The sequence below is a fragment of the Tachysurus fulvidraco genome, chromosome 12 (assembly GCF_022655615.1).
Source record: "Tachysurus fulvidraco isolate hzauxx_2018 chromosome 12, HZAU_PFXX_2.0, whole genome shotgun sequence".
Taxonomy (NCBI): domain Eukaryota; kingdom Metazoa; phylum Chordata; class Actinopteri; order Siluriformes; family Bagridae; genus Tachysurus; species Tachysurus fulvidraco.
Window position 1 is genome coordinate 7,227,609 of NC_062529.1, and position 25,452 is coordinate 7,253,060.

Consider the following 25,452-nt stretch of genomic DNA (forward strand, 5'->3'; position numbering starts at 1 on the left):
CACAAAAACCTGACATTTTATTAGGGAAGTGGACAATTTTTTTTTTTTAATCACATGTGGTTTAAAAATCCTACTCATGTTGTAGGTAGTTAGATCAACTCTCTCCAGCACTGATACTCCAAAGGTGTGGTGTGATTATAGAGCTTGCTCCACATTTGCTGCTATAACACCCTCTACTCTTCTGGCCTGGCTTTGCATTAAACTTTGGGATGTTGCTCTAAGGGTTGCTCATCCACAAGAGCACCATTGAAGTGGGGCGCTTATGTCAAGTGAGGAAGCGTGATGTACAGTTGGTGCTCCGATGAAACCCAACGGTTGATTGAGTTCAGGGCTTCGTCAAAGCCACTTGAGTTCTTCCAAACCAACTAAGTCTTTGTGAATTTTGCTTTGTGCTTAAGTGCCCTTTCATGCTAGAAAGGTTTCAGGTACAACCCTTAGTGCCAATGAAAGGAAATAATAATGCTACAGCATAAAAATACATTTGTGACAATCCTGTGCCTTGAAATTTGCAGCACAAGTATGGAGATACTTTTTACTTCTTTTGTCCAGTTAGTGTACCAAGTGACAGGTAATCGAGCATCTTGATGACATCATGCTTATTTTGCACCAAGATGACTGAGCAAATGCAACTGTGTATTGTACATTATGATGTCACTCATGTCTAATATGATCAAAATGATAAGTAAAAAAAAAGGGTGTGAAATTAAATCAGGTGGTGTCCCATATAGGTTGTCGATTTACCTTCAGACTTCTGCAAAAAGCAGCTGTTACATGGATTTGGACCATCTTTTGCCGAGTCCCCTTCAGCTGCCTCACACACTCACAGAACTGCTCAAGGGTCTGAACCCTGCAAATGGAGATTGTTAAGTGCTATCGGAGAACAGCTGTCTCACAAACTACATAATCCCAGCCAGAAGTTGTGAGCAACATGAAGAAACCCACGTTGATCAGGTCCGTGTAATTAAAGCAAATGTTTATTTTTTTAAATATATATTTTACTCATTTTATTGATCTTCAAATAATAATATTTAGACAAAATGGAGGTTATCCAGTCTAACATATTAACCACCATTTGCAGCAGTTTAAAAAAGAAGCACCTGACTAATAAAATGCTTAGGATTTATTTAATATATATATATATATTGATATACTCAGTTAAGCTTTCCTTATGGGACTATTGAACCAGTTTACATTTCATTTCAGTGTAAACTCTGGGTAATAAACCAGAGTTGTGTCTTGATAACAGAGATGCTAAAGAGGACATGGATACAAACAGATACAAACAGATACAAAGAAACTCAGCGAGATGTTTTTTCACCTCTGATGGTCTGCCAAATGGAGAAAAATGACTCCAAACAGATGAACTGAATTAATGGTGAGAGCATCAGCTGGGGGAAGAGGTGTGGGTGCCTCCGGAGATTTTTCACAAATGCTGAAAGGATCATACTCTAATGTTCCTCCTCCCATCCTGCCTCCAGGTAGCTGTTGAGGGACACAGCAAATTTGCAGTTATGGGTATAATTAACTCAGAAAGATAACTGTAAACAGTATATAGTACATTAAAAAAAGCAGTTACATGTATTAAACGTAAATGTATAAGTATTAAAATGTATAATTATTAAAATGATTAAATATTTTTTAAGAAGTTGCCCTTAGTTTTCAGTAGTCTATCAAACAATGAATCTATTCCGTTTTTTTTTTTTTTTTTGGGGGGGGGGGGGGGGGTGGGTTTAAACCAACCAAAGAGACTACAGTCCCGTCTTGTTTGTTTCCTAATGAATTAACAGCTCAAACTTCACCTAAACCTACTACTGAAAGTCATCAAAACAAAAGCAATCACTACAAGAGGGAAATGGGCAGCTTTCCTTTCCCTTTTTGTCTTTGCTGACAAGGGAAATTTTGTGTTTAGTCTAAAGCAAAAATAAGGATAGTAATCAATCAAACGTTGAAAATGCAGTAAGTAGGCCAGCTTTGCTCATTTTAGTTAATTAGCATTATCAGACCCAAAGTGTTCCAAGGAAACATTAACAACAATTACACCAACTCCACCAGTCTGGACAATTGAAATCAGGCAGATTTGATCCATAGATCTAGTTGTTGCTGCCAAATTCTGACCACACCGTATGTGCTCCTCAGCAGAAATCAAGAGTCATCAGACCAGTATACATGTTTCCAGTCTTCAACTGTCCAGTTATAGTGTGTATCTTCAAAGCTGCTGGCCTGTTTTTACATTTTCTACTACCACACCTTTGGCTGATTAGATAAATTACAAAATGAAGGAACGCTTAAATCGATCAGACTTTGGATCTCAATGAACATCGTAGTTAAAAATAATTTACCTAAATACATTGGGTAATTCATTAAGGACAAAATTATAATGCAATTGTTAATGAAAAAACCAGGCAAACTGGAATTTACTTCCTTGTCACCTACTGGCTTTTTCCTTATCTGAAAAGGAGTGGCTTCAATGTGCCCGGTTCATGCTTTACATCATTATACAAAACAAAACAAAACCACTAAAGAAAAGCAAACAACTTTGTTTCGTGGGCTGATTCTCATGGCATAACCTATTATATGCCAGTGCCTGTCTCATTTTGTGGTGAAAGCCATCGTATTATGTTGTAATAGCATGAAACGTGAACCTCCAGGCATTCTGAGGACCCAGTCTAACATAGAAATTCTTTTTTCTCAGACTTAAACAGCGGTAGACCACAGGCTAAGGATAGAATACACATACATACATTGTACTGTATCCTTAGCCTGTGACTTAAGTCTAACATAGGGATTTTCTGCAGCACTTTGCAGTTGGGGAAACCCTACCGCCTTAAGTAGGTCTCCAAAAAAATAAAAAATTCCGCTGCACAAAAGGCCGTCAAGTGCATCTCGGAGAACAGCGCGGACGCGCTTCACACCGCGAGCAGGCACGCGCTCCACATGATCGAAATCAGAGAAAGACGTGGTCCGTCACTGTCTGGAAGATAACTAGCCAGTTGATAAAACGCGTGTCCGCAAAGTTTTGAATGTTGTTTTGCACTTTCTTATTTATTATTATATGTTATTTAAATTTTATATTTAGTGTTAAATAAATAATTGTTAAATGTAGTACAGAGTCTGTGGTGTCTCACTCTGGGGTGTATCTCCCCACCACCACCACCACCAACACCACCACCTTAACTAACAAATTTTCCGCGAGAAACCCTGAACATCATTTGCCTGTATCTGCATGGACAATATATATCCATATATCTTGCTGCTTTCGGCAGTAGTCGCATCAAAAAACATGAAAAAGTGAACCAGCTCCACATGCCCATGCCAAAATATGATGAGGATGATCATATGTTGATCTTTGTCTCATCCTGTTCTCAGAATATTGATTCAGAATGGTACTTTTTGAAATATTTTGTCAAACACTGGCGTTCCCCTTTAAAAACTTCACTAATCTTATTAATGTAACACATACTGTTCAGTCTATCTGAATAAAAATAACTTTAGATCAAAACTGTAATTTGAGCTCGTTCATAATTTAACTGCAATTCCAATGTACTTTGGTAGACCCCCACCACACATAATACATACAGGATAGGTAACGTGTTCTCTGCAGGTTTATTCCTGAACTGGGTTTGTAAAGCAGTACTCTACATTTTTGAAGATAAATAATGATTGTTATTATATAACAATCTTTGATAATGGTAATTGGTTAGAAACTGACCTGTTCCTCGATGTAGCGCTGGTCCATGTCATGTAGACCCGGCCCCAGCAAAGAAAGGTCTTGGTTGTGGCACAGTGGCCTGAGCAGGCTGACCTCAGGACACGTTGTGTTCACCGGATCCGTGAGGTCTTTCACCAGTTGTTTCAACACAGTGCCAAAACTCTCTGTTCCAATAAACGCAACAATTGGAAATTACCACCAGTGATATACTAACATTATATTGAAAAGAAATAACAAAAAATTATTGTTTTGGAACCTCCCATGTTTTTGCCTACTTACTGTACCATTTATTAACACCCTGACCACATCTCTCTCTCATAAATCACTCAATAATAGCTTATTAATTCATTAATAATAGGTTTGCTGCTGTCACACCCCCTCTTCTGGCCTTAAAGACTGACTGTTTGAAATAGGTACAGTAATATTCAATGGCCATAATAAGATGAAATGGACATGTTAATGAAAAGTTTGTTTTATAACAGAAAACTTATAAAGCTTATATTTATTGTGGTAATGGTATTTGTATAGAGGAGCTATGGTTTCTTTTTCATGAACAGATAGAAGACATAATTTTGTAAATATATAGTGTGTGCCAAGTTGCATTATCATCCATCAAGTTCCTTCTGTTCTGACGTCACTGCAGAAGTAGCTGACTTCGCTTCCACTCCAGTGACAATAAACAGATTTTTCAGTAATGCACACATTTCAGATGTATCTGGGATAATCTATAAAATCATATTTAATGAATCCCACCAGTTTTACACATACAGTCTTTTTAATCAACGTTAAAAAACCTACATAAAGCAATAGCAACATCCACTATACACCCACTTCTGGTAGCAGTTTAAAAAAGCATTTTTAAAGGAGTTTTTAAAAGGCATTCTTTGAGCATGTGACTGTTCCTTGAACCCAGTGTTTGACAATTCTGTTTCTGGAGTATAATATATGCTTACTCGTTACATTTTACTTACTCATAACCTGATTCAACTAATTTACAAAAGAACAAGCTTATACACTGAACTGGGTGAGATAAAGAGAAAACTGCAAACTGTATGGGGATGTGCAGCACTAGAACTGAAAAACACTACTTTTAGCCATTTCTCATACTTAAAAATGCAGAGCTACATACACTATTCAATCATTTTAATCATTTTAACAGGACCGTTCTCACAGAGAGCTTACCTTCATAGGTTTTAGGTGGCAACAGTGCAAGGACTTCGTACGCTCTCATTTGGAAAACACACACAGCACTTTTGATCTGTTTTCCATAGGATTTCATTAGAGAAGGTAACCTTTATTACAAAGAAACAGAAAAAGTAGACCGTCATTTCTGAAAAGAATTAGGATATTTCTTGGAGTTGTTTTAAGATGTTAAGATGTATATATAGATTGATTTTTAAAACTTAATCCAACACCTTCGTGAAACAAATAAATTAACCCAGAAAAAGAAGGCAGAGCAACACCATGAAAATCATTCCTTAAGAAAGGGACACAATGGATGCATCATCATGCTACAATATAAGGACCTGCACTGCTGAGGCCTGGGTTGTTGCCTGGAACCTTTGGCTATTCAAAAGGTTTCCATGCAGCCTGAACTCACTATTGTTTTCCAGATTGTCATGGAGAATTTTTGTGACGCATTGGAGGAAGATGTTGAAGAGCATTGGTGCCAACACACACCCTTGTATTGCTCCAGTGCATACTTTAGAAGGCACCAGATCCTGTCCCACCATGGGCACAAGAGCATCTTGTCATGGAACTGTGTTTGGATATGTTTACTACACTTTCGTGTAGCTGTCTTACTGTGATAAACATGGTGCTCTGGTTCTTCCTGAAATCACTCTATGATGCCGGCAGCAGGTTTTATGTTAGGTTCCCAGGTTTCTGCATGTATATCCTTTTTTTTTTTTTTACCCTGTTACTTGCAGGTTACCACCCATAGTCATCACTAGTCTAAGTGTAGTTTAAAGAGACTTATACCACCATGACTGGTTTAGAGCAGTGTGGATAATTTTTAAACAGTTTATAACATTTATAAATTTGTAAAGCACTCACAGAGTCAGCAGGCCCACAGCACATGAGAGAACAGTGAGCAGTTGACTAATAACATCATCGCTGAGGTGATCTCTACAGTTAATAACCAGATTCTTCATTGCTAATGTGGAAAAAGCATGTCCATAGATAAAAAAAAATAGCATGACAGCAAAAGTGTACAAAACAGTATTCATATTCAGTCTTAAAAACAATAATCAAAAGTAATCCATTGTCATTTGAAAGCACTCATAGCTTGAGTACATGATATCTGGTTATTTTCTTACAAACATTTCAAAGATAAGATTAAAATGCCAATTTCATGGGTTTTAAAGTCACCACTCACCAAACAGTGCCCCTGCCCGGCCCTCCAGAGCTACCTGCCATGTAAACGAGTCTCCACGCCTGAGTTCACTCTCCAGCTCCTTAACAGACTGGGGAAAGGCACATTTCCACAGCAACAGCATTCTAGGTAGGTGATGGCTCACTACAGTGGGTCCTAAAGAAAGGTTGTGGTGAGAATTTGGCTGGGATGTGATAAAAAATAATAATAATAAAATAAAAAAGTAAAGTTTTTTCATGTTATAATTGTTTTTAAACCAATAAAAAAATTTTTTTAATTAAAATCTAAATCTTTATGTTAATCTTGTTATAATCATTATGTTACTCTTTACTTAATGCAGCACTACTGGTTTGCTGACAGTTTATGGGCAAACCTAAATACTATGATAAATATCATGTATTGTAGATTTAGGCTTTAGGATTTAGGCTTTCATTATAGAACAATTTGGTGAAATTGCTTAACCCCAGGTGTGAAATATGTGATGAATCATATAAATAATTTCTGTGTAAATTCTTTGTCTTCATGTTGTTGCTGTTTATATAAATACTTATGACCATCTGCAAACATTTTGTTTAGCAAGTTTTAGGGTGAGTAGAACATTACTTGATGTCCGGTACAAGAACATTATAAAGTCATATATTAAACAACTTAGAGAGATTAAGTTTTTCCGATTACTATATTTAATAACAAAAAATATAGCATATTTCCTACAGCAATAAAGTGTATGTTACTACTGTAATGTGGAGTGTCTGTCATAAGACATCATAAAATTTTGACAAACATAGACAGGTGCGCTTATAAGCCACAAAAAGACATTTAGTCCAATAGGAAGCCCCATAATAACTTGTTGCCACTACTCTCTTTTACTAACAAAATATCTATTCACCCTATTCAGAAAGGTTTAGCAGTGCTTAAACTAATCTTAGGTAGCAATCCACACTGTACTCAGTCCAAGATCATGTGGGTCGGACCAGTCAAATGGGTACAAGACCAATAGCACTGCAATAACTCCGTTCATGTATATTTGTCTTAACGATTACAGATTAAAGGTGTCACGTACAAAACACAACAGGTATGTGAACAGTCTTAAGAATTGCAGCACTGTTTGAAGTGATGATAATGACAACTGGATGCTACTAAAGAAATACTTCTTCCATGAACAACATACATGATTACCTAAGGTGTTGAGTGCACTGAGTAGTTGCCAGCCTCCCTGAGTTCGCTGGATGGAGATTTTACTATTCTGGGCCGCCGAGCGCAATAAATCTTCAGCCAGGCTCATCACCACCTGTTCACACATATATACATTTAGTCTTCTATACATGCAGTAAAAATGATGTAAAATACAGTGTTTTAAACAAAACGGCATATTTTTGAGATGTACAGCTCTGGATAATATTAAGACGATTGCAAACTTATCCGTTTCTCTGGTTTTTGCTTGAGTAAAATGAGCATTTTTTGGTTTATTCTATAAACTACAAAAGAACATTTCTCCTAAAGTCCAAAGAAAAATATAGGCTTTTAGAGCAAAAATTCGAAAAAAAAATTTGCACTCATCCCGGCCAGTGCAAAGCTGTTATTGCCCTCTGCTGATCTGTAGCTTTGTTGTCTCCAATGTCTGCAGCTTGACCTTGTTCTTATGAACCATTGTCTGACATTTTAAGAATGGAAGCAACCTGACGCTTTGTGTATCCCACGGTAACACTTTTCTTTCCAACTCTTCTGGCATGGTCAGCTGGGCCTTTTCCTCAATTAAATAAGATTTGGTTCAGATGATTACTTAAACATTACTTCGTTAAGCAGAACTAGGTGTGCCTCAACAGACACTGGAATGGAATGGCTTGCATACACGTAGTGATATTGATTTAAAAACAATTTGGAATGCTCTCTTAAATTTTTCATTGTTGTATGTAGTTTACTAGAGAAAGACCTAGATGGAGGTTTAGACAACAGGTCTGAAACAAATTATAGGTAACAATCCAGGTTGTAATTGGGCCAGACCATTGTCAAACGGGTAGACCAATAGCACTGCGACAACTCCTTTGAAATGTGTTAGATTATCTTCAATCATCTGAAAGGTACATTCTAAATGCACACACAGATTTAAACGTATGTCACGTACAAAACAAATGGTGAATATGTAAGTTTCTGCATTTAGTCAACTCTCAGGAATCTACACCAAATAGCTCAAAATATTTAAGGGAAGGGAAACTCATTATAGGCCACGTTTACACTGCAGGTAAAAGTGGCCAAATCTGATTTTTGAGGTCAAGTGTCAGACTTATTCAGGAGTAGTGTGAACACTCAAATCTGGCCCAGATCTGATTTTTTCAATTCAGATTTAGACCACTTCCATATGTGGTCCTGAATCAGACCCAAATCTGATTTTTTCCAATGTGGCCGCAGTGTGAACAACCAAGGCGGATTTGATGCGACTTTTACGTCAATCTACATCGACATTCGTCACAATTATGCGCCGGCGAGTAACAAACGTGGCTAATAACCTCGCCAACTTTTTAGCGCAATGGCGTGCTGCGTGTGACATCATTGTTATTGTTCGTTTATGCATGCAGGTCAGTTTGAAACAGCTAACAGTTCACACTGGTTTCTGATATAGGCCACATTTTAAAAAGGTAATGTGAACAGCCAAAAAAAAATCAGATCTGAGCAAAATATCCGAATTGAGCATTAAGACTTGCAGTATGAACGTGGCCATAGTGTGCTAAATTATTTACAAAAAAAATCTGTTAAAGGAAATAAATGTATTGCTCCATTTTATCCCTTTGAGGAATAACAGAGTTATTCCACAATTACACTTTTCTAACTGTAATTAACAAAAACAGTGCTGTTTATTAGAATAGAAACCTTTTAGTATTCACAGTGTAGAGAGTAAAGTGCTACTCTGGGAAGTTCCAACCACATAATTTAATCTTGTGTCATGACAGATGTCTCTGAATTTGGCTTACCTTGCCTTTAGAATGTGGTATTCCCAATGGGCAGTGTTGTACTGCACCCAACAAGGCAGCAGTTGCAGCACTATACCCGGCTACAGCCTCAGGACAAGATTTCATTGCATTAAGTCTCTCTAAACAACGGTTGAGCAACAGAACCAGCTGAGCAGGCAGCGCAATGGCTATGCAGCGCAGGCACCAGGCAGCTGCCAGCCGTGCAGATAAGCTGGAGTGAAGGAGCACAGATATCACAGTATCCAACATTGCTGAACGGGAGAGAAAGAAAGAAAAAAATACAAGATATGAACGATAAACTACCTTGTTTTGAAGTATTGTGTCTTTATAAAGCTCAAAAACAAAAGCTCAAATGCCACTATTATCAATACAAGCTTTTCTGACACACAATCAGGTCCATAAGTATTTTGACAATTTTGAAGTAAATATATATTAGCTGTCTACCTCAATATAATACAGTTTAAATCAAATAATAAATAAGAGCTCATTGCAGACTTTCAACTTTAATATCATTGTATAAGCTTCCGAATTTTGAGCATTTGGCTAAACCTGAGCAAATAGGATAGCCCTATACACATCAGAATTAATACTACTGCTTTAGTCATCATTTACATCACCAAGAACTTTGATTTTGACAAAATTAATATATATATATATATATATATATATATATATATTCATCATTCACCATTTCCACGGAGGAATCTTTATTCTAAAAAAAATACATAGCGACATGGATGAACAATTGCCTAAACGTTATTTTGTCTCATGTCTCTTGGAGCACTAACAGCTCTCTATGTTTTCTAATCAAGCAACTTAACTTTATTAATACATGTTAAGTGAAGCATCATTTTAAATATTATGGAATCCAACAGTCTGAGAGCTCTAGGGGAACTGCATCTACCGTGCATAGGGTTGGGAACCGAGAACCGGTTCTCATTCAGAACCGGTTCTGTTTTTCAACATGAACCGGAACTGGAATTTTTAAGCTTCGGTTCCAAACGCGGTTCCGATGCGATGACGGGCAAAGCCCTGGGAGCGGTCACTTTAAATAGTCATGTCTTACCTCATGAATATTAATTGTTTACACTGTTTACAGTCACGTAACCAAATTAACGCAGCTTACCACAGAAATCAGTCACTCGCGCTGCTGTGCTGAGGTACGCTTTGTGTTAAACATGTCTAAAAAAAAAAGTCTAAAGTGTGGATTCATTTCCAAAGCTACAACAATGAAGCAAATCTACCCCCTCTTAGAAAGTTTTCTCCACAGCTGGAGACACAATAAGCCAGGGAGGCTTCTGGTCTCCTCTCAGAGAAAGCAGACATGTTCATTTTTCTTCAGAAAAATTGTTAACTGTTTTGCTAAGTTGTAATTCTGGATGTTAAATTTGATGTTGGATTTATTTAAATTTAAATAGATATGAATTGAAATGCTCTGTTTCAAAATATTTAAAGAGTGATTAATAAACATAAATGGAATTGTTTAAGTATTGTGCATTATTTTTTTACATTTCTTTTATTATGGAATCGGAATCAGAACCGGGAATCGTAAGGTAGAACTGAAACCGGAATCGGAAAATTTCTTTTGATACCCAACCCTAACCGTGCATTCTTTTCAACTTTAATAAACTATTTTCGAATAATATGTGAAAAGTAGAATCTCTGAAATATTAACATCGATTTCAAAGTATATTCACATTTGGCAAGTCCCTTTTTACTTTAATGACAGTCTGGAGTTGAGTTGGCATGGACCCAACAATTTTGTGCAAAACTTGTGTGCCATTTTAAATCAAATCCATTGCATTGTTGTCTGAACACATTCTTCAGTGGGAAGAGATTAGGCCTGAGTTAAATCTGACCCTTTGTAATTAAAAATAAAACAGTTAGCATGGTCGGTATCACAAATCTGTTCTAGAATTAGTACAAAATACTGTATATTACATATTCAAGATACAGAATATTTACATTCTTTGTTTTAAAGATTTTTTTTATTAAAATTCTAACCCTAACCCTTTCCAGTTTAAAATGAAGACAAAATGATTTTCAGCATGGTCTCAGACCTTTGAGCCCACTTTATATCAGTGACCCATCTTGTGTTTTCCTTCTAAGCATTTCTTCTACAGATCAATAGTATAAAGATTTTCACTTTCACAATCATAAAGATGGTCTTATGCTTAATCCAGAAGTCCTATTGCCTTTTATTCACACATTGAACATCCTTTCGAAACACTTTAACTAAGCATTTTTGATTTCTATAAAGCTGCTCTTGTAGGAATTTACATCTAATATACATAAAGTTTTGTAACTTTAGAGAAATGCTCTACAGAACAGCAAACATGTGATCCCACTGAGAAAATAACATTTAGGCAGAAATTGCACATTCTTTGGTCTTTCATGCAGAGCATTTGTATATTGGGGCTAACTGACCTGTGCTGCTGTCATGCATCAGTGGTGCAGCACAAGACCCCAGGTCTTGTATCACACTGCCCAGCTCCAGCAGGACACACACCAGCATGTGTGGATTGGCTGCCACAGCTATGCTTCCTTCTTGCATCTCCATGTTGCCCCCTGAATCTGACATACAGACACATAATAGCCTCAGTTTAGGTGGACTTCCTTGCATGAACCGCTGTAAGGTCTTTCTACAACAATTCTATTGGGAATAAGGTCTGGACATTGACTTGAGCATTCTGGCGAAGAGATTCCTGTTTAAAACCTAGAATTCATAGGTCCATCAATAATGGCAAGCCACCCTTGACCCAAGGCAACAAAGCAGCAACAATCCATGACATTACCACCACCATACTTCATGGTTGGGATGAAGTTTTATCTTCGAATGCATAAGGCTTTTCATGAAAGCCGAACAATAATAAACAACAACTTGCTATGTTATTTATAATAATTATTTTCTACGGTCTAGTACGGTGGGGCAGCGTCAGGTTTTCTTTTTCCAATTAAACAGGACCCACATCAGATTTCACTTGTTTCATCAGTACATCTTAGTCTCCATATCATATATCAGCTGTGGCTACAATTTGGCTAAAAAAAAAAAAAAAAAAAAAGGAAGCCTGCAAAAAAGACAGCAACCACAGATAAGACTGGAAAACCCCTGGTCTAATAGACGGCCTCAGCATGACGAATACCAGTTCTGTGAGGGTTGTGCAAAGATAAAACTTTGTGAGCTTACAAGCACACACACCTTGGAGAACTATATTGGGTGTCATGGCCAAAGGCTTTGGTACTAATGCTATAAATACTGATAATTCCCATGACTATAGGAAAATATTCCACTCCTCATTCAGCCATCCTGGAATTAATCGGTTTGGGTGTGCCTTATTTATAATGAATAATCAAATACTTGGTTACATAGGGTCAGCTGCATACTCGCATATCAGAAACTGTTCCTGCAGCTTACCTAGAGTCTTCTTCTGTTTGCTGATGGCCAGGCAGAGCTCCTTGGCCACTGCTATCTGAGCTTTCTCTCCCAGTAGGCTGCCTACAGACGCTCTGAGGATGTAAGAGACACAGCGTCGGCAATAGACAGCTTCAGCCAGGTTCTCACTAACCCGTGCATCACACACCAGCTCCATGAGCAGGGAAAGCAGGGTGGGGAAATTTGCTTCCAACCATGCCCCACCCAGAGCAGAGATAAACACGACACATGCCTGAGAATAAAAAAAAAAAAAAACACACACACATATACATACATAATCACGTGTAAAATCAAAACAAGAATAAGCGGACATGGATTTGCTGGAACAAATACAGCAGCCACATCACACCTAAATAATACTGAAGCACTGGCTGATACAGATATAATTAATTATTTCAATAATCCTAATTCCGGTTACAAAGCTACCTTACAAAAATAAGTCTACACTGATTTACACTAAGTGCGTACATTTCTCATTCATTTTCTTGAATAAAAAATGTAATTGGAACTCTGTCCTGGCTTGAAGGCAGGCACACATAAACAAGTGTAATAGAAGATTATCCAGCTGCTTAGGTTTCAGACTGTAATTGCTTTGAACCAACACAAAAGACAAAATGTCTTGGGAAAAAAAAAGCGATGGAAAGACCAAAAGATGGAAAATGAAAGGATCTGCTCATGATCCAATACATACAAATACTTGGGTCACCAAAAAAGGAGGTAGTGTCTTGGGCTTCAGCAACAGCCTCACTAATCTTTACTCATGATGTAATATCTGGTATTCATGATGGTAGTAGCACAATGAATTAAGAACTCTATTTCTAAGAAATATTCTGTCTTACAGCTTACAGAGAAAGAGGAGAGGAGACTGAAGGCAGAAACTCCCAAAACAAACAAGTGACATAAGAAAAATGCATTGGTAGTTGCTGTGGAATGCCAGTTTGATGAAGTTATTGCATGTGTAAGATATTTGCAGTAATTTGCAGATATTTGTAGTAATTTGCAGAGTAAACAATAAATAAATAAATAAATAAATAAATAAATAAATAAATAAATAAATATTATTAAAATAAGTCGCTTATCCAGCGCGACTTACATTTTTATCTCTTTTTTTTTATACAACTGAGCAATTTAGGGTTAAGGGCCTTGCTCAGGGGCCCAGCAGTGGACATAGGAATCGAACTCACAACGTTCCGATTGGTAGTCCAACACCTTAATCACTAGGCTACCACATCCCCAACCACATATCTAGATGTAAGTACCAGCAAATGAAAGCCGAAATCTTGATCTATTGTCTCATTCATCTTTTGATCTCAAAATCAAGTGCCTGAAGTGAACGGCAAAAAAAAAAAATAGAATCAGCGTCTGCTAAATCAACTGATTTAGCTTTTCCTAGATTCCTCACCTTTCACCTATGACTTTAAAAAGCAGGCATTTGAAAAGCACAAGCTATTAAACTGCACTGAATTATAAAATCCATCGGTGTCATGCAATTGATCTTATTGACCTGTGTGATGCCCACACGCAAGTCTCCATTCACTGAGTTGGTGCCCTTCAGCATGTCGCTGCTGACACGCAGGAAACCTGCTCCACGTCGTAGGAAGCCACTGGACACCAGTTCCATCACGTCATCCAAGGTGACAGGCCGAGAAGCTGCAGCAGGGGAGACAGGAACACAAATAAGAAACCAACAGCAGTACAAGGAGAGCAAACCTACCGGATCACATGTGGACAAGCCAGGTTCTGAGGACGAGCTTTATGTATATGAACGAGAATGGACAGAAGCTCAAGTAAAATGTCCTTGCATATTAGGCCCATTAGCCATTTTCCTTAAACAAGGCATTCAATTGCTCTGCAACAATTTTAAACTAGACCACCACTGTCCTACAACATTGGTTTGTGCGCGTCTGTGTCACTGTGTCACTGTTTACTTTAATATAACATAAAAATAGCTATAGTGATTACCAAGTAATCATTATAAACAATTAGATATTTGTGTACAGGATTTTTGAAAAACCTGTGCATTAATAACCAAGTAATTCATAACACAAAGTTTAATAAATTTCATAGCCTTTGAATTTTGCCCATTGCCATAGTGAATGCTGCCTCATTCAGGCTACCGGCTAAAATATTGACCTGATATTCAGTTAATTTCAGGTTTCTGCACATATTTCTTTTCTGCTCATTTTTTAATCAATAGAAAACATGGATTATGGATAATCATAAACTATCATGTTTAATTAATACATTCCCATTCAGGACCATTTTTTATATGAACCTCCACTGTTCTAGGAAGACTTTCCACAAGATGTTCTTTACATCAGCCATTATAGAGACATAACACCTCTCTTATGGATTGTTGTCTGACAGTAACAAGCCACATCAAACAAAAGCTATTCTAAACAAACTAACAATGTATTACTAATATAAAATACACCCTTACCTAACAAAACACTACAGTAAAACCTAGTGCCAAAAAAATGTTTTTCTTTTGCAACCAACTATCATATTTTGTGTTATATGATATTATGACAATATCATAATACCAAGATTAAATGAGCGTACTCAAGTTCCTTCCCACTGTCAAAACTTTTAACAATAAACATAAGACAAATACAACAAGCGCACAAAAACAAATCAAAGCTAATTAACAAGCAAAAATGATGCTAACAAAAAAGTACAAATGTGCCAGGCGAGAACACATTTACATTACATTTACAGCATTTGGCAGACATCTTTATCCAGGGCAACTTACATTATTTCATATTTATACAACTGAGCGATTGAGGGTTAAGGGCCTTGCTTAGGGACCAAACAGTGGCATCTTAGTGGACCTGGGATTGAATTCACAACCTTCTGATTGGTAGCCCAAGACCTTAACCACTAGGCTACCACATGCCACTACATGTACTACAAGTACTAGAATCATTAATTTACTTATTCCAGGTATTGAGGTATCAACCCCAAAACTGGGTTTTTCTTATGTCCTGATTTGTTTAAATCTTTTAAGGAAAAAAATGCAAGACAAAAAGTGTCTAGAACCAATAAAAGTGTACAGAATACTGACATCTGTTTGGTTGTCTCACTTGGTTGACAAATCCCTTGAATATATACTCATGCTGTGACAAATTATCTGAAACATTAGTCAGTAAATTGTTGTATTGTAGTAGTATTTGTGCTGTAGTATTATTTAAGTTTATTAAATAGCTGCATAAAAATACACTATATGTGCAAAGGATTGTGCAATAAATACATACATTTATTTAAAAAAAGTTGCAGTCCAAAACAAACTAAATTGTTGTAGCCTTTGAGAGGCAAATGTGTTTTTAAAAACCTCTCCCTACTCTGGTGAATGATGCAACCTACCTATGCTTTGTTTGGGCTCAAGTGCTGAGGCGAACAAGGTGCCTAACAGTTTGGACACGGTGACACGCACGTCATAGTTGGAGCCATCAAATGCTCTGAAGCACAACAGGGCCATGTTCTCCAACTCTGTAGACCACAGGAATACAGCTTCTCTCTGCAGCTCCAACAGGCACTAAAAATAAACATCACAAACACACACATTCAAAAACCACTTCAGATATAAAAGAATGCTATCACTTTTTAGTGTACTAGCAAAATTGGGTTACGCAACAAACTAGTACTTCAAATAAAGCTGTCTGGTTTAAGTGGAGTTTAAGTGGAATACCTGTACCACTCTGTTGGCTCAATTCATTATTGGCTGCCAGAAAATTACATACGTAAGCAAAAAAAGGGGCACAAAATGTAATGTAATAAGAGCAATCTAGTTATGTGCACATTTTGTTTAAACATGTACTATATAACCAAAATATCCTCGGGTGCCAGACAAAAAAAAAAAAAAAAAACACACAACCAATCTCAGTGTCATCATTTTTTCCTAAAGACGTAAACCAACACTTGGTAAAAATAGCCAAACATTGTTTTGGACAGGGGTCGGCAACCCACGGCTCCGAAGCCACAAGTGGCTCTTTCATCCCTCTGTAGATTTGGAAAATAAATATTTAAATTTATTTTATTTTAGTTTGTTCGTTTTTTAAAAAATGTCATTCTAAATACTAAGATTATGAAGCTCTTGTAACATTAAAACAAACCATGTTTAATTTGTTTGTCGCTCAAAATATGCGTCATAACTGCCGACTTGCGAAACCTGACACACAGAAGCAGACGCATTTTTGGTTTGTTGCAGCCGGCAAGTTAAAATTTTGATGTCATGAATACGAAGAGGACTCAATTAGACATTGAACATTTTATTTGAAAGTAACCTTCAAACCAGCATCTTTTTTGTTAAGGTTAGTTCAAACTGTTCAAAATATTTTTGTTTGCCTGCAGAAATAAAATTTTGTTTACTCGGTAGCAGTTCGTTGATTACATAAATGCAACACACTACAGTTTTTTCTATACTTTCCATAAAGGTAAAAAACGATATATGTGGTGTTATCTTCATTTTAGATGTCAAAAGGGTTTTGTGGCTCCCTGTGTTTTTTTTTTCCTTGGGAAACGGGTCCAAATGGCTGTTTAAGTGTTTAAGGTTGCCGACCTCTGGTTTTGGAGAAATTTTTGTCACACTCTTTTCATAACATTGCTTACAGTTTATTGATGTTTGAGGGCATACACTTATTCACAGCTCTCCTAAGATCCTGTCAACACATCTCAATGAGGTAAACTCGGACATTTCAACACCTTAATCATTTTCTTCTTTTGCTATTCAAATGTCAATTTGCTGGTGTGTTCTAGGACCACTGTCCTGTTGCATGACCCAATTTCAGTTCAGCATAAGCTGCCGGAGGTGTCTCAATGACAGCAAGTTTCCCAGTTCCTCTGGCTGCAAACCAAGCCCAAATCATCACTCCTCCACCACCTTGCATGTAAACTGTTATGAAGTGTTTTAGGTGATGTATTGTTTTCAGTTTTCTGTTACCAGACATTGTTCTGTGAATGACGATCAAGCAATTGTCTCACCAAATCTAAAGTATATTTTTCCAGAACAATTTATCAAGTGATGATGTGATGATCATAAATATTTAAAAGACTTATAGAGGTCTGGAGTTCACATGATGCAGCTCTTGGGGTTCTCTCTATATCACGAGCATTAATGGTCTGACCTTCTACTAAGTTTCTGGAATGCTCACTACTACTAAGACTGGAGAAATGTCACTGTAGCGAACGATGAATTCCAATTGTTTATAGATTGGCTTACAAGCCTTCTCTGATTGCTGAGCAGCATTGTGCCATTTCTTTTGTAGCAATGCTAATTACTCTCTTAATTACTGTACAAGTAAGAATGGTGTACTTCTTGAATGACTGAGTGTTTATAGAAGCAGTTGAGGACCATACAACTGTTATATAGGACCTGATAAATAAGAACATTTTTCCCCTGACAAAGTATTAAATCTATGGCTTTATTTATTTACTGTGCATCCTATTGTTTAGGAAAAAAACATATTTGAATAAAAAAATGATATACTTACTGTTTTAGTGTCCAGTAAACAAAATATTTTATAATTTATTTCTAAGATATATAGTATGATATAGTTATCAATATTTATATTAAATAGACATAAAATACTGAAGAACAAGAAAAAAAAAGAATAATACCTTAGCAGTAGCACAGCGAACTGCCATAGAGCGGTCAGTGAGGCAGGAGCGTGTAGCTTTGTAGATGTCTCTGTGACAGGGCAATGCACTCACCCCCAGACCCTTTAGGATCTTCTCTATACACTGCATGATCTCATAACGCCCCTGTGACTGTATGGGCACACACACACATGCACGCAGCATTTTATGATCTATATTGTGGAGCTTACTGACAGTTGCATAGCATGAGACACAAGAAATGTTAATTAAAATGAGAATTACAGAACGTTTAATCACATTGGGGGTTTTTTTTGTTGTTGTTAAATAACTTGTTTTCAGAAACATTTGTAGAATTAGCCTTAAATCATGTGTAGTGTATACAAGTCCCTTTACAATAGAAACCAGTACTCACTGGGATGAACTTAATGACACAGATCAAATCCTTTGATGTGACTTATTGCTAGATCTAATGTAAGAGCTGTCAGAAAATTAATTAAACTTCAGAATGATATAAAATAAAAGCATCTAACAGCCGAACAGAGAGAGGCCTTTTGTCTTTATCCAAAGCGACTTACAGTTTTATCTTATTTTATGCAACTAAGCAGTTGTGGGTTAACTGTCCTTTTCCTCTCATGTTGCTAATGTCACTCGCTCATGTCGCTTTCTTCTCTACAACATTAGAAGGATTCGGCCATTTTTGTCCACACAGGCTGCTCAGGTACTTGTTCAGTCTCTTGACATTTCTAGACTGGATTACTGCACCGCACTGCTGGCAGGTCTACCTATGAACACAAACCGTCCTCTGCAAATGATCCAAAATGCAGCTGCCCGGCTTGTTTTCAACCTGCCAAAGTTCTCGCATACCATCCCGCTGCTGCGATGCCTCCACTGGCTTCCAGTAGCTGCACGCATCAGATTCAAAACACTGATGCTGGCCTACAAAGCCAAATATGGACCAGCTCCCTCTTACCTCAAAGCCCTCATCATTCCTCGCACTGCACCCCGCACCCTCTGATCTACCAGCACTGCGCAACCGGTCCCACCATCTCTCAGGTTAAGAAGCAAGTATACTACAAGACTCTTCTCTGTTCTGGCTCCAAGGTGGTGGAATGAACTTCCGCTAGAGGTCCGGACAGCTGAGTCACTGGCTATTTTCAAGCGGCTGTTGAAGACCTACTTATTCAGGAAACACAACTAACACTTCTTTCCCTATCTTTTGCATTAAAAAAACACAACCTTTGACACTTTTTCATTGTAACATTGAACAAATGTTTTAAACTCATGGTATCTTAAGTATGTAACCTAGTGAGCCAGTATTAATGCATCCAATGCTAGAGATTTAAGCACTTATGTACGTCGCTCTGGATGAGGGCGTCTGCCAAATGCTTTAAATGTAAATGTTAAGGGCCTAGCTGAGGGGCTCAGCAGTGGCTGCTTTGCAAACCTGGAATTCGAACTCAAAACCTTCCTATTAGTAGGCAAACACCTTAGCCCCTAAGCTACCACATCCACCCATTACCACTTTTATGTAGACTTTTCTGAATGTTGAGTACTTATTATCTCTCTCTCTTTCTCTCTCTCTCTCTGTATTTATTAATGTCTGCATGTGTTTTGGCCTCCTGACCAACTCAACTTACTTCTGAGCTCTTGATGGATTTCAGAAGTGTCACCACTGTCTCCTTAAAGGAGCTGATGAGAAGACGGCCGAGCTGCTCATACATTGCACCCAGACAGGCCACAGCTGCCCTGTCAGGAGACAAGCATCACAGAGATGGGGATTATCATTTATAACCAGATATGCTTGCATTGCCAACAGGATTTTTATTTTATGTGATGTTTATGTTTTAGCTGATGTGACAGTACAAGAAGTAACAAACTTCTAATTACAAAAGTAATGCGTGTGTGCTTTATTCATCACAGAAAAGGGTGAGAATTGATTGCAATCTGCACTCACAGACGAGTTGGCAGGAAGCTGGGAGAGTCATCCTTGCTTTTGATAATGTCATGGCAACGGTCCACAGTGAGGCTGGAGGTAAGTGATTCACCTACGCAATAGACAAGAGCCACGCAGTGAGCTAAGAGGTAGCGTGTGGGGGGGCCAGGAGAACTGTTCAGAACAGCCATCAGCTGCTCCACCAGTCGCTTCTGGTTCTGCTTCACATCCACCTGTCAAGTGGAAACAACGATTGATCTTTTCATTACACAATTCTGTTCATTTAATAAAATATCAAGTACTGCACATGAAAACTGACAATTACCCATAATGAACCAAATGTAAATGTTTTTTTCTGAAAGGGAAAAAAAAAAAAATAATCAGGACATACTGGACCAGTATGTTTTCTTGTTTTGTTTTGAAATAATGTTTTTGTACCATTATATAAACTGCATTTATATCTATAGATTTTAATACAAATTTTATTCAAAACCTATGAACTCTCTCCATCACCAAAACATGTTTATGAAACCTAGGATGGGGTGTCAGGTGCACACACAGAGAGACAACCAATAACACAGACACACACAGAGACACACACACAGACAGACAGACAGACACACACACACACACACAGAGACAGACACACACACACACACACAGACACACACACACACACACACACAGACACACAAAAATGGTGGACATGCACAGGAAATATGAGGAACACTATCAGACCAGACAGAGTTATCTTGCTGAAATTGCACATTAAGCCTGTACTCCTTGTTCAACTGACAAGGCCTTGTAGACACAGTGGTGATCAAATGTCTGTGATCACATTGATGGATATTGTTTTTCATTTAAAAAAAAAAAAAGGAAATAAACAGAATATTTTAGAATTTAAGTATTTAAAATAAAGAACTTAAATGTTTCCCGTCTTGAATATTTAGTATTCATGATTCTGCATTATTTAAGTTCCTATTTAAACTTAAACACATTTGAGAAAGAAAGACACCTAATGCACCTTAACATCAATTAAATTGGCGGCGACCTGATGACTTGAATCATTTATTTGCATAAGACAGGAAATTCTTAAAAAGAGTTATTTTCGCTCTCCTTACACCTCTTTCATAATCAAAAACATTCAATAGGAACTGAATGGTAGGCAGAAAAAAAAATGTTTTGCACCCCTGAGATGTGAACACACCAGAATTCATATTATGACTCAAATGACCTACAAAGTGTTAACACCAAATTGAAAATATGAGAAATGGTATCAGTGTCAAACGTGTCAGGGTACAAAATTCTTTCATGCTGGTGCTCTAGCAACATGACAACTTTGAGACACTTGTTGTCTCTCTCACAACATCAATTAACTTAGATTCCTAGACATACCCGTTCAGCAGCAGGCAGCAGCTTCTTCAGAAAGCGTAGCCACTCAAAGACAAATTCGGTCCTCTGCTGTTCACCCAGTATGCTGCACACATCTTCGTTCAGCAGCAGGCTATGTGCCTGCTCCATTCTTCCTTTTTGCTTTCTTCCTTTCTTCCCTCCTTCTCTATGGTTGGGACTGGCTCTAATTCTCACTCATTCATCCCTGCAACAGGCCACAAAAACAAAAACAACATAGAGGGAGAAACTGCTTGCTGGAACATGATCGGGAACCTTAGTTCCGGTGAAGGGACATTGTAATGCTGCATATAAAGACATTCTCGACAACTTCGGGCTTCTGAATTTGTGCCAAGAGTTTGGTTAAGACCCTCAATTTGCTGTAGCGGTCAGGTCCACATGCTTTAGCCATATAGTGTACATTTCAATAAAATCAACAATACTGAAAAATATAGCATGAGACTCAAAGAAGTTGAGTTTAGTCAATTCACTCAATGAAAATAGGTAACGTTTATATGAAACACATTTTTGTAACTGCTTTCGTTATGTTTTCAAAAAACAGCTTGAGTGAGACATTTGCTCATGCCTTAATGATTTAAATTGCAATTTGAAAACAAAAGTCACAACATCACTTCATAAATGTGTCCCCTACAGTAGGCCATCGAAATGAACAGAATATTTTGAATATTCCGAATATTTTTTGAACAGGATGCTATGTACGTTCAACTGGACAATGAAGCTGGGCAATATGGCGTTTCTTAAATACCCCATTTGTTTCATAATACAGCATATTCAAACGTTCTTAAAACGAGGTCCATACACAAGCGCAAATTCGTGTCAACAAAGAATCGGCTCCAGAAGAAAAACATTTTAATCTAAAGCTGTGGAATGACTTGAAATTTACTCAGGAGATCACCTTACAAATGGATCAATCTGAAGTATTTTTGCAAGAAAAAGTAAAATGTAATTTTCAAATCAAGATGATCAAAAAAGGTGAGATTTGTTGCTACATCTCCTTTAAGGCAGGAAACATCTGACATGATTTATCTTAGTTTCATTTTTACACCACATCAAGCTGCAAATTTAACAAGGACTTTTTATATCTACTGCTCATTATATCTGGATTTCAAACATGTATAATCAGTATTGCAGAAACAATGCTTTAAATGACACGAGTCTACGAAGGAAGTATGACGAACACTGTTCCTAACACTCCTCAGGTAAACTTATATGACACAGCTATGAATAATGCAGTCTGCCATGAGGATTTTGTTCTCTGCTACAGTGTCAACAAACGCGATAACACCAGAATTGGGTTGCATTTTAACCCAGAACGGCATGTTGAACGGCATTATAGGAGTTATTTCACACACGTATTGGATTGCAGTCTGTAAGAGACCTCACTATCTTATATTAAATGGTTTGCAATGCTAAATTGCGCAATGCAACACACATGATTGTGCAATCATTTTAACCCATGCGTTGCAAAAAGCTGAAACACAAACTAAATGCACAAAAAGACACACAATACACTTGGGACGAGTACACGAGAAGTCCATCTCTCTCATGGTGTGTTGCACTACATAGTGTGAACTAGAACTAGGTTGGAAAATTTTAACAAGGCAAACAAGTCTATTATTTTAACCCGTGCAATTAACTTATATGGAGTTTCCCGAAATTAGTCTCATGTATGTTTTGGACATCTAGTGCATTAGCGAATAAGCACTCGTTTAGTAGGACATCAGTTTGGACCCAAGTGCTCGTCTTAATGGTGATTAACAGAGAGGATTAATGCACAGGATGTAATTTTGTACCATAGTGTAAAAAAAACAAAACGTCGGTTATGTGACCTAATAACCCGGTTATAGCGGTCTTTTGTGATTTTTCGTGTCATTTTGTCCCCCGGGACGCCCACGACGGAGGCTAAGCTAACTAGCTGTGTAAGAGTTGGTTGTTATCCCGCTAAGCAGAATGTGCAACCGGTAATGACACTTTAAGGAAGTCGGTCACAAAACTGAAGCTTATTTATAACTTAACTGCGAACTGTTGACACTATATTTGATTTCTTGCTCTAGCTAGACGGGCAATGAAGAATGCTAATCGTTAGCCGTTTAGCCGTGTCAAAGAATTCGCTAGAGAGCTTTATTAATGAAAAGGGGGGAGAAAAAAGTGTTACCTACCGAGAAATACTGCTGTAACACACCGCAAGATTTAGAAAAGTTCCGTTAGAGAAGTTAGAAAAGTTCCTCGCTGTTCTAAAAATCCGCCCAGACGTCACAGCCAGACTGAGCATATGTGCGGTGTGAGAACATGCGGCTCAAACTGTGGCAAGAAAACAGCAAACAAAAGCCACTGACCAGAGGAACAAATTTCATTACCAAGCAAAAAAAACCTCAACCTTTTCCACGTGTGACTAAGGATTCTTAATTATTGTAAGATACATTATACAGGGAAAGCGAAAAAAAATATTAATTTCAACTATAACAATAAATAACTATATACATATATACAGTAGATGTGTGTCCTTGAAAGTTTGTGAACTCTTTAGAAATTCCTATATATCTGCGAAAAACATTATCCTAAAAGTAAACAAATGGTTCTCAATAAAAAAAAGAGCCAAAAATATTATACTTTTTCATTTAATTATGGATTAAGCATTAATTATGATCCAGCATTACATATATGTGACTTGATTTCAGTATCAAGTCACATATATGTAAGCCTTGTGAAGCAATAACTGCAAGTAAAGTGTGCAGTAACTGTTGATCAGTCCTGCACAATGTCTTGGGAGAATTTTATCCCAATCCTTAGTAGCTACAGAACAGCTTCAACACTCAGATTTTGATCGGTGTCCTCACATGAACTGCTTGCTTCAGGTGCTTCAACAATTTTTCTTTTGGATTAAGCTCAGGACTTTGACTTCGCCATTCTAAAACAATAACTTTGTTCCTCTTTAATCATTCCTTGGTACACAGACTTGAGTGCTTGTACTTGTTGTTATGGTGTATGGCCCATTTTCTCTTGAGATGCAGTTCCCAGACCTGTCCTGCCATTTTCCATTAGAATTCACTGGTATAATTCTGAATACACTGCTCCATCAATGATGGCAAGCTGTCCTGGCCCAGATGCAGCAATATGGTCCAAAAGCATGATACTACCACCAACATGTTTCACAGAAGGCATAAGGTTCTTATGCTGCAATTCAGTACTTTCCTTTCTCCAAAAATAAGCCTTCTGCTTTTAAATTTTGGTTTCATTCATACAAAATTTGCATTTCCAATAGTCCTCTGGATTGTCCACATGATCTTTAGCAAACTAAATGTTCTTTTTGGAGAGTAGTGGTTTTCTCCTTGCAAGTCTGCCTTGCACACCAAGGTTGTTCAGTATTCACCTGATGGCAGACTCATGAACATTAACATTAGCTCTTTAGTTGCTTAGAAGTTACCCTGTATTCCTTTCTGACCCAACAGACTATTACATGTCCTGCTTTTGGAGTGATTTTTGTTGGTTGACCACTTCTGGGAATGTGCCAATGGTCTTAAATTTCTTCCATTTGTACAGTTGACAAAAACACTTGATTTGATTCACATTCAAAATGATTTTGTAACCTTTTCCAGTCTGATGAGCACGCTTTTTCTTAAGGCCTCAGAAAACTCAGTGCTTTTTGCCATGATCCACTTCCACAAATATGCAGCATGAACACCAGACTTTGATTTATCTCTGTTCTTTAAATAAAATAATACACTGATTGTCATCCCATTGACTGAAATCAAATAGACCTGAATTTCACATTGAAAGTAAATGCTAATCCTAGAGGCTTGCATACTTCTGCCTCTTAGATATATAATATTGGAACATTTTACAAATTACAGTACAAATTACCAACTATAATATTTGTGTCTACTTTGTCTCCTTCTGGGACTTGTGTGAATGTCTAGAGGTTTTGGGTCATATTTGTGCAGAGATATAGACATTTCTAAAGAGTTCACAAACCTTCAAGCAACACTACTAAATTTATATATAAATGTGTGTGTGTGTGTGTATGTGTGTGTG

General features: G+C 37.4%; 1 protein-coding gene across 4 annotated transcripts in view; it reads right to left on the reverse strand.

Moving 5' to 3' along the window:
• heatr5a (HEAT repeat containing 5a) overlaps positions 1–23,770 on the reverse strand; it is a 44,747-nt gene extending 20,977 nt beyond the window's left edge. For 2 of the 4 annotated variants that reach the window (XM_047821307.1, XM_047821304.1), the window contains exons 1-17: positions 23,580–23,768; positions 21,406–21,607; positions 20,032–20,243; positions 19,715–19,823; positions 18,099–18,248; positions 15,846–16,017; positions 13,987–14,132; positions 12,465–12,714; positions 11,477–11,623; positions 9,050–9,300; positions 7,260–7,371; positions 6,087–6,239; positions 5,765–5,864; positions 4,892–5,001; positions 3,710–3,873; positions 1,319–1,482; positions 742–847 (exon numbers count right to left, since the gene is read on the reverse strand). In XM_047821307.1, coding sequence (XP_047677263.1) covers positions 742–847; positions 1,319–1,482; positions 3,710–3,873; positions 4,892–5,001; positions 5,765–5,864; positions 6,087–6,239; positions 7,260–7,371; positions 9,050–9,300; positions 11,477–11,623; positions 12,465–12,714; positions 13,987–14,132; positions 15,846–16,017; positions 18,099–18,248; positions 19,715–19,823; positions 20,032–20,243; positions 21,406–21,531 — 2,472 coding nt within the window. In that variant the 5' untranslated portion in view covers positions 21,532–21,607; positions 23,580–23,768. Of the gene's footprint in view, positions 1–741; positions 848–1,318; positions 1,483–3,709; positions 3,874–4,891; positions 5,002–5,764; positions 5,865–6,086; positions 6,240–7,259; positions 7,372–9,049; positions 9,301–11,476; positions 11,624–12,464; positions 12,715–13,986; positions 14,133–15,845; positions 16,018–18,098; positions 18,249–19,714; positions 19,824–20,031; positions 20,244–21,405; positions 21,618–23,579 lie in introns of all 4 variants that reach the window. The other 2 variants (XM_047821306.1, XM_047821305.1) reach the window with 2 other exon arrangements.
• Between the last annotated feature and the right edge of the window lie 1,682 nt (positions 23,771–25,452).